At 44.6% G+C, this 12,791-nt stretch overlaps 1 protein-coding gene across 6 annotated transcripts in view; it reads right to left on the minus strand.

Annotated features, from left to right (window-relative positions):
- LOXL2 (lysyl oxidase like 2) overlaps window positions 1-12,791 on the minus strand; it is a 95,045-nt gene that overhangs the window by 53,880 nt on the left and 28,374 nt on the right. For all 6 annotated transcript variants that reach the window (XM_077152793.1, XM_077152792.1, XM_077152795.1 and 3 more), the window contains exon 3: window positions 8,884-9,059. In XM_077152793.1, the coding sequence (XP_077008908.1) occupies window positions 8,884-9,059 (176 nt within the window). The remainder of the gene's footprint in view (window positions 1-8,883; window positions 9,060-12,791) is intronic.

Consider the following 12,791-nt stretch of genomic DNA (forward strand, 5'->3'; position numbering starts at 1 on the left):
CCTGGCAGGGGTGCTGAGGCCACAGACCAGACGAGTCCTAGACCAGGCCTGCTTGCCCACCACCCACCCCAGTCGCGTACCTGTGCTTCTCCTTCATAGCAACAGCCACAACAGAAAGGGGGTAATTATTTGTGAAATTGTCTTTCTCCAGTATTAGACAATAAAGCTCTGAGAAGACAGGACTGTCTGCTGCTTCATCAATCCCTTATTCCCACCACTGAGCATAGGGTCTGATGTTCAACTAAAAGATATTGAGTGAGGGCGGTGCGATGGTGGCTTAGTGGCAGAATTCTCACCTGCCATGCCAGAGACCTGGGTTCGATTGCCAGTGCCTGCCCGTACCAAAAAAAAAAAGATATTGAATGAATGAATGAATGAATGACCAAGCAGCTAAGTCACTTTGCTGTCTTGGCAACAGTTTCATGAGGATGGAGTAGGGGAAATTCCTTGGCACTGACCACCTGGCATGGTGGAGGTTACTCCAAAGAGCCACCCAGGCCCAGTGGAGAGCCAGACTGGATATTATCAGCCCTGCCCTAGCCATGCCACAGGCCTGCAGGATGGATCTGCCCCAAGACAGAGAAGCTTTCTTCCAACCACCTCAAGTCCCCACGCCCTCTATATGGCATCCCCCACCCCACTGATCTCCCCCCATTAATCTCTCCCTTCTCCTAACTGCCACACAATTTACCATCCAACCAAAGTGAAGTTTGACTACATATGCTTCATTCATTTACTTCATCAACAAAGCCACTATAATGTTACTCACTTATTTAATCTCGCAAGTAACTATAATGGCATGTATACTTTTCAAAGTTTCATGCACAACACTCGGGCCAGGAACCAGGTTCCTAGATTTGCCAGGATGAGCCCTATTTCAAATATTTGGTTCTGTTACCTCCATAAATACCCTTTATCACACTCCGTGACCTATTTTCAGTTTGGAAACTAGGTCACTTCACGGCTCCTTCTCTTGTGTGGCTTGTGGAGGCTGGCAAGCCCTGAGTACATACAGGCGCTAATAGGCTCATGGAGTGTTGGGGCAAGACAGGATCTTATATGTCCTCTTGTCCGAGTTCCCTGTGGTCCAGGAAAGACAAAACCCATGAGAGCCACAGCTCACTGTCCAGCTTGGCAGTTAGGCGACCATGGGATTCAGAGGCAGCTGGCTTTGGCCATAGGCCTTCACTCGCTTGCTAAAGGGTCTAGTACAAACTGCCCACTCGCAACCATTTCTCTTCCCACCACAAAGGGGGACTGTCCTGCGCCCTCTGGGGAAGGAGGTGTATATTTAGGCTTGGAGAAACCACCACCCTCTAAGCCTCACGGAGATGAAAACAGAACCCCTGTTCTTCTCTAAACCACTGCAGCACAGCCTGGTGCAAATATTCTCTGGTGGGGACTAACCTCCTGCAGGGACATGCTCAGACCTTTCTGGAGTTAATTACTTCAGTGCAGGCTCCAGGCATCCCCCTGACCCCTAGCCCCATAGGAGCCCCTAGAGGCTGACCTAAGACTGCTACTCACAGAGCAACCTTGGAGCATTTGGCAGCTGACTGTGACTAATAAAAACCTCGAATCCTGGAATTTAAAAAATTCCCAGCAGTACAGGCCTGAGGTTCATAAAACAAGAAAGAGCATTTTCAGTTTGCAGAGTTCTCTCAAAAGGAAGGGAGGAGAGTGAAGCACGCCTTCTCCCCTCTGAAGGAAATGAATGACTTTTCCTAGTTTTGCCCTCATTGTCTCTCTGTTCACCTCTCAAGACCTCATGGGCCCTACTATCACAAAGAGGAAACAGAGGCCCAGAGGTCACACAGTGTGTAGGCAACTCCTAAACCTTATAGGCTTGGAATTTCCAATTAGTTCTGATAACCTGATTGCTTTATGCAAAATAGCCTTTAAAAGTTGGTAGGGGGCAGTTAGAATGCCTGCCTTCCATGTGGGAGACCCGGGTTCAATTCCCCGAGCCTGCCCATGCCAAAAAAGAAAAAAAAAGTGGAAAAATGTGGGTAGGAAAGCAAGTTGTGTTGGGGGTAGGGGGTGGAGTAGATGAAGAAAAGAAGACTTGCATGTTCCCTCATCTAACTACACACGGACCCAGCCAGGAGCATTTCTATGAGCACATTGCATAACAACGTGCAAAACAGCCCATTTACAGAGTTTTGCTCAAAAGGGCATCTGGATTTGTAATCTCTCCTTATCTAATGCGTTTTCCAAATTGTTCATTCTCCACAGGCAGGAAGCAAAGCTTCTTGATATTAAGAGCCTCTGAAACCCCAGAAGTGTTACTCGGGGTTCTGTTTTCTGGGTTTAAAAAGGATCTGTTCACTCTGAACCAATGTGTTTCACATTTCATTGGTTGTTCCTGCTTACCTCTTTTTAAAAAAGTTTTGAAGATCGACTAAGATCCATTTTCCTTATAAACAGCCAAACCTCAGTTTTACAGGAGGGTGTACTGGAATCCAAAAAAGGTCAGTCACTCAGGGCATAGAGCAGCAAGTTCCAGTCTCCATTGGGACTGGAGCTCAGGGATCCTATCTCCACCTCCAGGTTAAGACTGCACAGCAAAATGTGACAGCATAGCCTGTGTCAGAAACGGGGAGAGCTCAGATCCTTTCTGCTTAATTTCCTGGATGAAACAAACCACGGTTGCTGAATCAGTGGTAAAGCGAACTGATTGCAGCACTTTACAGTTTGCAAAGCACTTTTTCAGAAATCATCAGATGTTTTCCCTGCAGAATATTCAAAACCACCTTGTAAACGAGTGCAGGCTGCGTCCTTCTAATGGAGAAACCATTGCCACTCTAGAGCACAGACTGTCATAGTTGGAAGGAATTGCACCCAACCCTCTCCTTTTAAAGAGAATGGACTTGCCCAGTGTTCTGGCTTCTGGCCTCACAGGTAGCTCAAGGTCACAAGCATGTGAGATCTCCCTTAGTGGAGTCATTCATGTGAAGAAGGTATGCTTTTTCTGTCCTCCAAAAGAGAATTTATGAAGTGGCAAAGAGTCCCCAAGGATGCTCCCAGCAGACGTGGGAGTCCATTAAAACACAGCCAGCTCATCAAGTGAAATTCCATCGGCCAGGCCCCAGAGCTCAGTGACTCATGCTTCTGGCATCCCAGAGTGGGTTGAACTAGGTCTAGACTGATGCAGGTTTTCTTCCACTTTCAGCTGGGGGAGTTTCAGTGCACTCTGGAGAAGACACAAGCCTGCGAAGGTCATGTCTAATGGTTCCTAAGTGGTCCACAATCCCTCCACAAGAGTGAATGTAAGAGAGTGGGGCACACACCCCTGCAGGGAAGGGGTGGGAAGAAGGGGGGCATCTTCACATTAATTCATCCAGTTCTTTACTCCGAAGTCACAAGACATGGAGAAAGATTAACTTTTAGAAATGATTTGAAAGAGACTAGACACGTCACTCTTGACTATACTTCACACCTTTGAATTTATTTATTGTTTTGACCACCTTTGAATTTATGGGCACAACTTCCACCCCAGACTCGTGGGAGTTGAGGGCTTTAACTCTCACATTTGGATGTGGCAGAGTGAGGGCACAAGGTCTGCCCATGCTTTCAGGGCTTTGGTCTGGGCGGGACCAGAGAAGAGGTAGGGAGAGAGCCCGAGCACCGCAGCAGCCCTATGAGTAGGCGTGCCCTCTCCCTCCGTGCGTGTAAAACATGGGTGACAATGACTCACACAATGGTTTCAACTCCAATAGCCAGGTGGTAGGTGCCCCCTGCCCGGAGCAGGTAAATTTTCATAGACACTGAGCAACAACAGCTGGTAAAAGTTGGCAGTTACCTAGTCCCACTTCCTTCCCCATCTAGGAATCTGACCACATTACTCCTGGCAGGAGGTCATCCAGTTCCTGCTTGAACTTTTCCGGAGACAAGGAGCTCTCCACTAACTAGGGGAGTCCTGCCCATTGCAGGGCAGCTCTAAGTGTTGTAGCGTTTTCAACGGCCTTGAACTCTACCTTCCAATACCTTCCCATCGGTTTTAGTTCTGGGAGTTAGAATAAATCATAAACGTTCTTCTCCATGATGGCACTTCAAATACTTAAAGAGAAGCAGCATGCTGCCCTCTTCTCCCATATCTCTTTTCTTGACAAAGCACCTTAAGTTCCTCTTATGACATGATTTCCAGACCAGGCTGCATCCTGACGGCCCCTCCTCTGGGTACCTGGGATACGAGATGATCCCACGCTAATGTTCTAACAAATGATCATGGCGATGAATATACAACTATGTGATGATATTGTGAGTCATTGATTGTAAACCATGTGTGGAATGTTGTATGTTAAGAATGTATGTGATTGTACGTTGATGTATCAATAAAAATTTAAAAAAAAAGAAAAAAAATTGCAAGTTTAATGCAAAAAAAAAAAAAAAAGAGAGAGAGATGATCCCAGAACTGATCCCTGCTCTGCAAAAAAAAAAAGAGAAATGATCCCAGAACTGATCCCTGCACTCTGTTCTTGGTCCAAAAAGTACAGAGTTTAGGGAAATAATTCTTCTCACAGTGCAGACATCTACATCTACTTCTTGGCAGCCACATCCTAACTTTTGACTCATGCTTAGCTTTTAGTCATCCAATCCCCCACTCAGGGACTTTTTTTCTTTTTAATAATCACCACTTTTCAGTCCCTCTCCCTATTTTCACTCTCATGGCTGATTTTTTTTCCCCCTGAATTTAATAAAAGACTTTATATTCATCCCTTGCGTGTTATAGTTTAGGATTATTATTTCAACCAACTGTCTGAGGTTTTTCAGAATCATTCCATAATTTTACATTCCAGCAATCCCTCCCAGTTTTGCATCTCTCATTAATTTTATCAGTAAGCATTTTAATCTCCATCCAAATTCCTGATGACAGGGAAGCAGAAGAGCCCTGGAGTACACCATTAGAGACGGCCTACTGTGTCCACACTAGTTAACCAACACTTCTCCCTGGGTGTCATTAGTCAGCCCGCTCTGACTCCACCCTACTGCACGTCTACCTTCTTCCTGTTCACATTTAATAGAGGACAGTTCTTTAGCCAAGAGGAATGATTCCATGACTTCAGCTACTGACACAGGCTATTGCATGAGGTATTTGGAGAAACTTTCTGGCATGCCACAAATCATTCCCTACAGTTGGCCTAGGCGGCACCCTGCCTGTAAGGCCAGCTCTGTCAGTAAACAAGAGCTTTGCCACAAAGCCCTGGGTGGAAGAATCTTCTGGCAACTCACAAAGATTCTCCTCCAACACCCTGAGACCTGGTCCTTTCCACGATCCACTTTTCAGCAGATTCCAAAGGGAAGATGCTACAAGGGACTGCTCATTAATTGAAAATTCCCTCAGTGACTGGCTGGACAGGAAAGCTACAGCTGACTTGCAGTAATCAGTATAATTCACTTTGAAAGCAAGAGGGAGGCCTTCTAAGAAAGTGCAAAACATGGAAGGCTGAGGAAGTCATGTCACCCTTCAAGACAGATGCTCCCCAGACCTCTCTGGGTTACTATAAACTCATTCCTTGCCTTGGAATGCTCTTTCAGCTTTTTCCATGGCTTTTCTTTACAAGTTCTAAGGTCCTGGATGACAAGGGCCATGTTTTCGTTTCTTAATGCCCTAAACCATGATGGGTGTGCAGTAGCACTCTGCAACCATCCAAAATACAGGCAGGTGCTTAGCTTTCTTATCACAGAAACTTCATCTTCCCAAATAAGAATGTGTTCTCCAGCAAACTTTTCCCCATGCATTCCTATGCTGAATCTATCCCATTATGGTTCTTTCTTTGACGTGACTTATCTTATTTTCCCCTTAAAATGTTAAGCATTGAAACTGGTATATAGAAAATACTCAATAAACATTTATCTTTTTTTTTTTTGTATGCTGTATAGCAGGGTCACATTTCATTATTTTTCCATGTAAGTATCCTGAATAAATGCTTATCTTGTGCAGTGCCATTTACAGTGTCCTTTTTCCAGAGTCATTTTTGTTCTTGTTACAGTTGACTCTTCTCATTTTCTCAAACTAAAATTTATCAATGATTTGCCCCACCTCCCTTTTATTCAAACCATCAATGCCTTTGTTGTGCCAAGAAGCCTGGTCTTTACTTGATATTTCAAGTGGACTATCCTGAGGTTCTTGGTTGAATAGAAGCCCACCCAAGATATTATAAATAAACTCTCCATCCCATTAAGTAGGACAATGATATGAAGAAATTATTTATTTCCATCTACTTCTCATCACTCTTTAGTTTAATATTCTATCCTGAGAGGTTCTCCACCTAAGGAGACAATAATCTTTGGTTTGAATTCTAGGGAGAAGAAAATTTTAAAGATAGAGTGTGCCGGTTTGAAAGTATTATGTACCCCAGAAAAGCCATGTTTTAAACCTAATCCAATCTTTTGGGAGCAGCTGCTTCTTCTACTTCTGATTCAATACTGTGGGTTGGGAACTTTTGATTAGATTATCTCCATGGAGATGTGACACACTCAACTGTGGGTGTGATCCTTTGATTAGATGGAGATATGACTCCACCTATTCCCATGGGGCCTGATTAGCTTACTGGAATCCTTTAAAACAGGGAACATTTTGGAGAGAATTAGAAATGACAGAAGGCACAGATGCCAACCCTTGGAGAACAGAGGCAGAGATGTCTGGAGATGCTTGGAGGCTGGCAGATGTCACTAGGAGATGTTAAGCAAGCCAAAACCTGGAGAGAGTGAAGAGATGAAAACCAGCTCCAGAGAAGCAAAGTGAGGAACCCTAAGAGGAGCAGAGACTGAAAGCATTGGAGTCAGGAGCAAGGGACCCAGCGGACAGAGGTGTTCCTGACCCATCGGCCTTTCTTGAGTGAAGGTAACCTCTTGTCAGTGCCTTAATTTGGACACTTTCACTTCCTTAAAACTGTAAACTTGTAACTTAGTAAATCCTCCTTTTTAAAAGCGGTTCCAGTTCTGGTATATCACATTCCGGCAGCTTATGAACTAAAACATAGAGATATTATCCCCATTAAGTGCCTGGCATTATTTCTATCGGTGTACAGTGATGAATAAGGGATATCTCTTGTCCTCCAGGATCCTCCAGTCTCCTTGGAAAGATGAGATACATACGAGTGGGTGCTAATTACTCCATCAGAAGTTATAAAGAGAGGGGATAGAAAGTATTGTGAAAACGGTTTGAACAAATCCACCCATCCAAATCACAAACTTCATGGTAAAGCAAAATTATCATCAGTAACTGGAACACTAAATAAAGGTCATAAACTCTAAAATGACCTCTTCTAGTCAACCCAAATAAAGCAGCAGCTTTTGAAGAGTGCTGAGTAGAAGTGGCATCATCCTTTCATCTAGGAGAAGACTGGCAAGTCTGGGGCTAAATTCTTTTCCCTGCTATAATGCAGACTTGGACAAGTTCCCAGTGCACTTGGTGTACTCTAGGAACATATGAGAAAAGAGCAGGAAAGTGTGAGTCATGAGTAGGAAATGTAAAGACCACAGTCTGGGTAGCATGTCTTACGGAGCCCAAAAAAGACAATTACAAGAGTCACATTTCTTCAGTGTTAGTCCTGGGGTCAGATGGCGACTGACAGTGAAGCCTCCTTGGCCTGGATTAGTCAGAACCCACACCCCTTGAGGGTGACATTTAATATATTACCTCTGGACAAGGACTCTTATGTATCTATTCCTTCTGCCCCATGCCCCACATTCATTGCACCCAAGAGTAGTACAAGAGATACTTGTTAATTTAGTTGCTCGGTTAAAGTACTTGTTGAAAAGCTCAACCTGAAATTTAGTTATACATTTAGAAGAAGGGTCACCCATCCTTCTATCATTTCCAAATGCAGATTTGGATCAGGCTTGCAGTATAAGAATCATCTGGGGATCTTCAAACACAAACAAAAAACAAACAAATCTTGTCTCATAGAGGGAGATTTTGATTCAGCAGGTTTGAATCACAGTGATTCTCATCCCCTGCTAGGCTTGAGAACAACTATCCAGTGGTAGCCAGCCTCTAAGATGGCCTCTAAAGAACAATACAGAAGATAACCTTTGTATTATTTCCCTTGTGTGGTACCCTGACATATTGTACCAGGGTTGATCTGTGTGACCACAATAATACAGCAGAAATGATGGTTTATCATGTTTGAGATGAGGTTATAAGAGACTGTGACTTCCATCATGTTCTCTTCTCCCTTTTGGGTCACTCACTCTGGGGGAAGACAGCTTTCATAGCTTCAGAACACTCAGTCAGTCTATAGAGAGACACATGTGGTGAGGAACTATGGGCCCCACCCAAGAGCCAGCAAAGAACTACAGCTGCCAACCATCACATGAGTGAGCTTGGAATAGGATCCTCCAGCCCCATTGGAACTTAGGTGATCACAGTGCCAGCTGACAGCTTGATTGCAACCTCATGAGAGAAGCTGAGAAGAATCACCCAGCTCGGTTGTTCCTGGGTTCCTGACCCTGGGAAACTGTGTGAGTTAACAAATACTTGTTTTAAATGGCTAAAATAGGGGGTAATCTGTGGTGCAGCAATTGATAACACACATTTTTCCAACCCAAAGGGAAAGCTCTAGAACATGCCCATCTTTCTATCCTTATTTCATATCCTTCCCACATTCACATTTGATCAGTGCAAAACTGCTCACCCCCAGTTTACACCTCTGTACCTCTGTGCCTTTCAAGTTGTCTTCTGTGTCTGGAATGCTCTTTCTCCACCAATGCATCTCAGGTATCCCCTTCTCCAGAAAACCTTCTCTAAATTGCCCCCACACCAAACCGAGTTAGGTTAGGTTCTCTCCTTGGTACTCACAGGCACTCCTTGAAATCAATAGGGGGGGATTGAGTTATAGAGAGGAAGAGAATGTTCACAAAGGGCATATGACTTGCCTCTATCTGGTTGATCAATGAATTGTCAAATTTGAACCCAGGAATCCTTTTGTCACTGCACACCACACCCACATCTTCTGTGTGCTTGCAGTCGGTGACACCCCAGCCATTGGAGGTACAGGCTGCGAGGGTGGCCTCTTTGCCAGTGCAGTAGAGATTGTCTAGCCAGATGGGTCCTGAAGGAGGCAGAGAAGAGAGAAACCAAGCACCACATCAAAATAGGTTTGCGTTTTGGGGGACATTAATGTCTTTCATGGAAAGAGACCCCCCTCCCCAATTTTGGCAGCTGAACGTGACCATCAACTGACTTATTATGTTCAGATAGGGCCTGTAGTCCTAGGTTATCTGGATTCCCTTGTCAGGGTACGCAGCAGATATGGTTTCGGGATGTGGTGGACTGAGCCTGATTAGAATCAGAATCAGACTTAAGCCCCATACATCACCAGGCAGAGTGGGAAGTGCATGGATTTTGGACACAAAGCTGGGTTTGAATTCTGGCTCAGCAACTTAGCCCATACGACCTCTGCTCAAGCCCCTTTCTTTCCTCCTCAGAAAGCGGGGATGATAATAAAACTTGAATTGCAGGGTTGGTATGGGTTTTACATGGCATGTGCGTAGTTTCTTGCTGGCCCATAGTGGGCACTCAAACATGGTAACTGTGATGACGGTCCATTATTTTAGTTATATTGACTGTGGCACAAACCAGAGCCCCTTTCATCTGCAGCAGAGTCTGGACTCTAACCCTTCAGGAAAAAGCTAAATAGTTCATTTTGTCAGCTTTCCTGCAATAGAGAGTTTAAGGTTTTTAAGGCATTTTCATGTTACCTCCTTGATTGTCCCAATACCTCAGGGAAAAGGATAGGGCAGGCATTAGTTTTCCCATTTCACAGACCCAGAGCTCTGGTTCAGAGAAGGCAATTCATTGGTGCAGGGCCACACACCTGAGGCCAGAACCTGGGTTCCTAACTCCTGGTTCAGGGCTTCTCTCTCTTCCTGATACTTCCCATCCACAGACTGTTGCTGCTTAGACCAGCCCACAGAGCTGCCTTCACATGTTTAGGAGGCACATGTGAGAAGGGCAAGATGCCAGAGGCAGCCTTAGGACTCTGCTCACCTCCTTTCCTTTATCTGACTCACACTGAGTACTGGAGCATTTTCTAATAGTGATTTTTACAAGTTCACTAAAAACAAAACAAAACAAAATGGAAATCACTTTTTTTCTCATGACTCCTTTTAGGAGTCTGTTTTATAGTCATCAGATAAATCTGGGTTCGAATCCCCTCTGCTGTGGATTGGGCACTACGTAACTTGGTCAACTACTTATCCAAGCCAGTTTCTCATTTCTAAAGTAAAAGTAATGATACCCAATAGACAGGTTGCCATGGGGATTCAATAAAATAATGTATATGCCTAGTAGGTGTTCCGCCTTCCTTTTCCCCTCTTTTCCCAGTAAACCAGAAAAACAATGAATTCTATTGATTCCATGACGTGAGGGAAAAGCAGGTGAATATTCTCCCATTGTAGAGTTAGAAAATCAAAAAGAGAGTCTGAGACTCTTCAAGGTCAAGGAGCACAGGGTCATCTCCTGACTTCTGGTCTCATTGAAATATGTCTGTTGTGATGGATGGTTGGTCAGGACTCAAAGTGAGGGGGCCTTATTCACACTGCGGGGAACAAAGAGCTTTTTGAAAACATCTGGGCTGAGGTTTTCCAACTGGTTTCTCAATGTGGCCTGGTTTCCCAGCTGTCCAGCTCCACTGAAACCTACGGTCTCTAACCAATTGCTGTTTCAACAACAACCCAGTGCTTGTCTTGCCAAGTACTAGTAATGGAAAAGACCCTCCACAATCGGAGCTGGGCCTCTTTCTTGGAACATCCTGCAGCAAAACTGCTAAAGGGATAGAGAAGGTGCACAAAGAAGCAGTGCCCCTGTTCCATCTGCAGTGAAAGAAACCACACTAGCTACGGAGATGGGAAGCAGGCCAGTACATGGTTAAAGAAACTTGGAAGAGTTGAAAAACAGAGATACTAGAGAACCAACTTCAGTTTTTGATAAGGAACATTTGAAATCAATATTCTCATCAACCATGCTGTCTTGGAATCAAAAGCAGCCAGCTTTTGGTTCTGCCTGCTAAGTGGAGGGTGGTTCCAGGCACAGTTCGGCAGCTGCTCTCTCACAGCTAGGAGGGACTTGGTCCTTGGGACACCGATGAGGCTCAAGCTTTGGACACAAAAAGCTAGCCAATGAGAAGCAAAATTTGATTTTATTTATTCAACCCATTTACTCCATGAAATGCCTCTCTTGATGAGAGAAGAGATACATAAACAAATTAACAGACCACTTAGAAATTAAAGTTCATAAATACAGTTCCATTTGAATATCTGAGCTCTGCCAGGACAATAAAACTGTTCAGTTCAGAAACTGTGGGGCCCAGCTATAGGTCTTGGGGGGCTTTTGTCATTTCGGTTGGAAATGGGCTTCGTCTCTTGGTTCTGAAGGCTTGGACAGGCAGAGGTGCGCAGCCATGTTAGGGTTTCCACCCAGAAGGTAGGAGATGGGACAGATGCCCCCTCTAGAACTTTCTAGAAGGGCCCGTGATTTACCTGGGACCAGTTGGCAGGCCAGGCTAGAAAGCCAGGGCGGCCACTGTGGTGCTCTCCTGGCTGCATTCCTGCAGCCTGGCTCACCTCTCCTGTGTGGAGAGAGAGGGCGAACCTGTGTCAAGGACTCCTACGGGAGAGCTGTGGTGCTCCTGGCTCATGCAGCAGAGCCTGACTCGCAGGCTGAACCCATCACGGCCCACTCCGGGGCACCTGGCACATTCTGCGGTCACCACGTCAAACACTGTTGTGCCAAGTGTTTTGTTTTATTTTTAATATATTCTCCCAAAGCAGAATTTCAATTAGTCAATCAGCTAACATTTACTGAGTGTGCACCTTGTACCCAGCCCTAAAAACCCTGGACTGCTGCTGACGAAAGGGAATACATTTGTATTTAGAAGGTCTCTCCTCACTTGAACCAAGTGGAACTTTATAGGGAGGGCATAACTCTTAAAACCCTGACAATTGACAGCTTTTAGTTTTTGAGCACCTGTTTTTCCATCTTCTCTTTGATACATACTAGTCATAATTCTTGAAGATTCTATACTTAACACAGATGACATTTCAGTACTCTGAGCCTCTTAAGTTCCTTTACTTCCTCTCTATAGAGGTTTGCTCTCCACCCGACTTTAGCAACTTGCTTATGGTCATAACTTAGACCTTGCCATTACCAATAATTGCACCCCCTCCTCAACCTCCAGTTCAGCCATCCTGCTCCCCATCCAACTTCTCCCAACCTTTCTAGCATCTTGACCCCAACAGAATCCCATAACCTACTGATCCCTGCAACTTCTCAAAGCCCTTTAACTCTTTCATGCCATTATTTTTCTCCTTACCAAGGCTAGAGTCCACAGACCACAATTTTGATCACTCTCTCATATAAACCTTCAACTCACTTGAACTCTTCTCCCTCCATCATGCTTGCATGGCAAAATCCAACCCAGAAAAACCCAACTCTCCAGCTCTCTGTGCCTGGCAGGTGATTATTGGTGGGGATAATCACAGCCATGCTGTATGAGGACAGGTACATTTTAAGTTTGGGTAGGAATAAAGTTGGTGCTGGAAAAAACCCAGAGTCAGTGGAAAGGGCTTATTATAAAATAATAAGGCTTAGAAAGCCTGGAATAGAAATCATAAATCTGAAGTTATCCCTGGATAGCTCAGTTTGGTGGAATAAACATAGACAAGGAATAATGTAGAAGCGTTATAAGTTTTTGAAAATACAACAGAGATCGGATTTTAAAAGCCCAGCATTTGCTAACTTGTCCTTTTGCTCCTTTGTTCTCATCACTGCTAAGGAGCCCAAA

The sequence above is a fragment of the Tamandua tetradactyla genome, chromosome 3, assembly GCF_023851605.1.
Source record: "Tamandua tetradactyla isolate mTamTet1 chromosome 3, mTamTet1.pri, whole genome shotgun sequence".
In the NCBI taxonomy this organism is placed as follows: domain Eukaryota; kingdom Metazoa; phylum Chordata; class Mammalia; order Pilosa; family Myrmecophagidae; genus Tamandua; species Tamandua tetradactyla.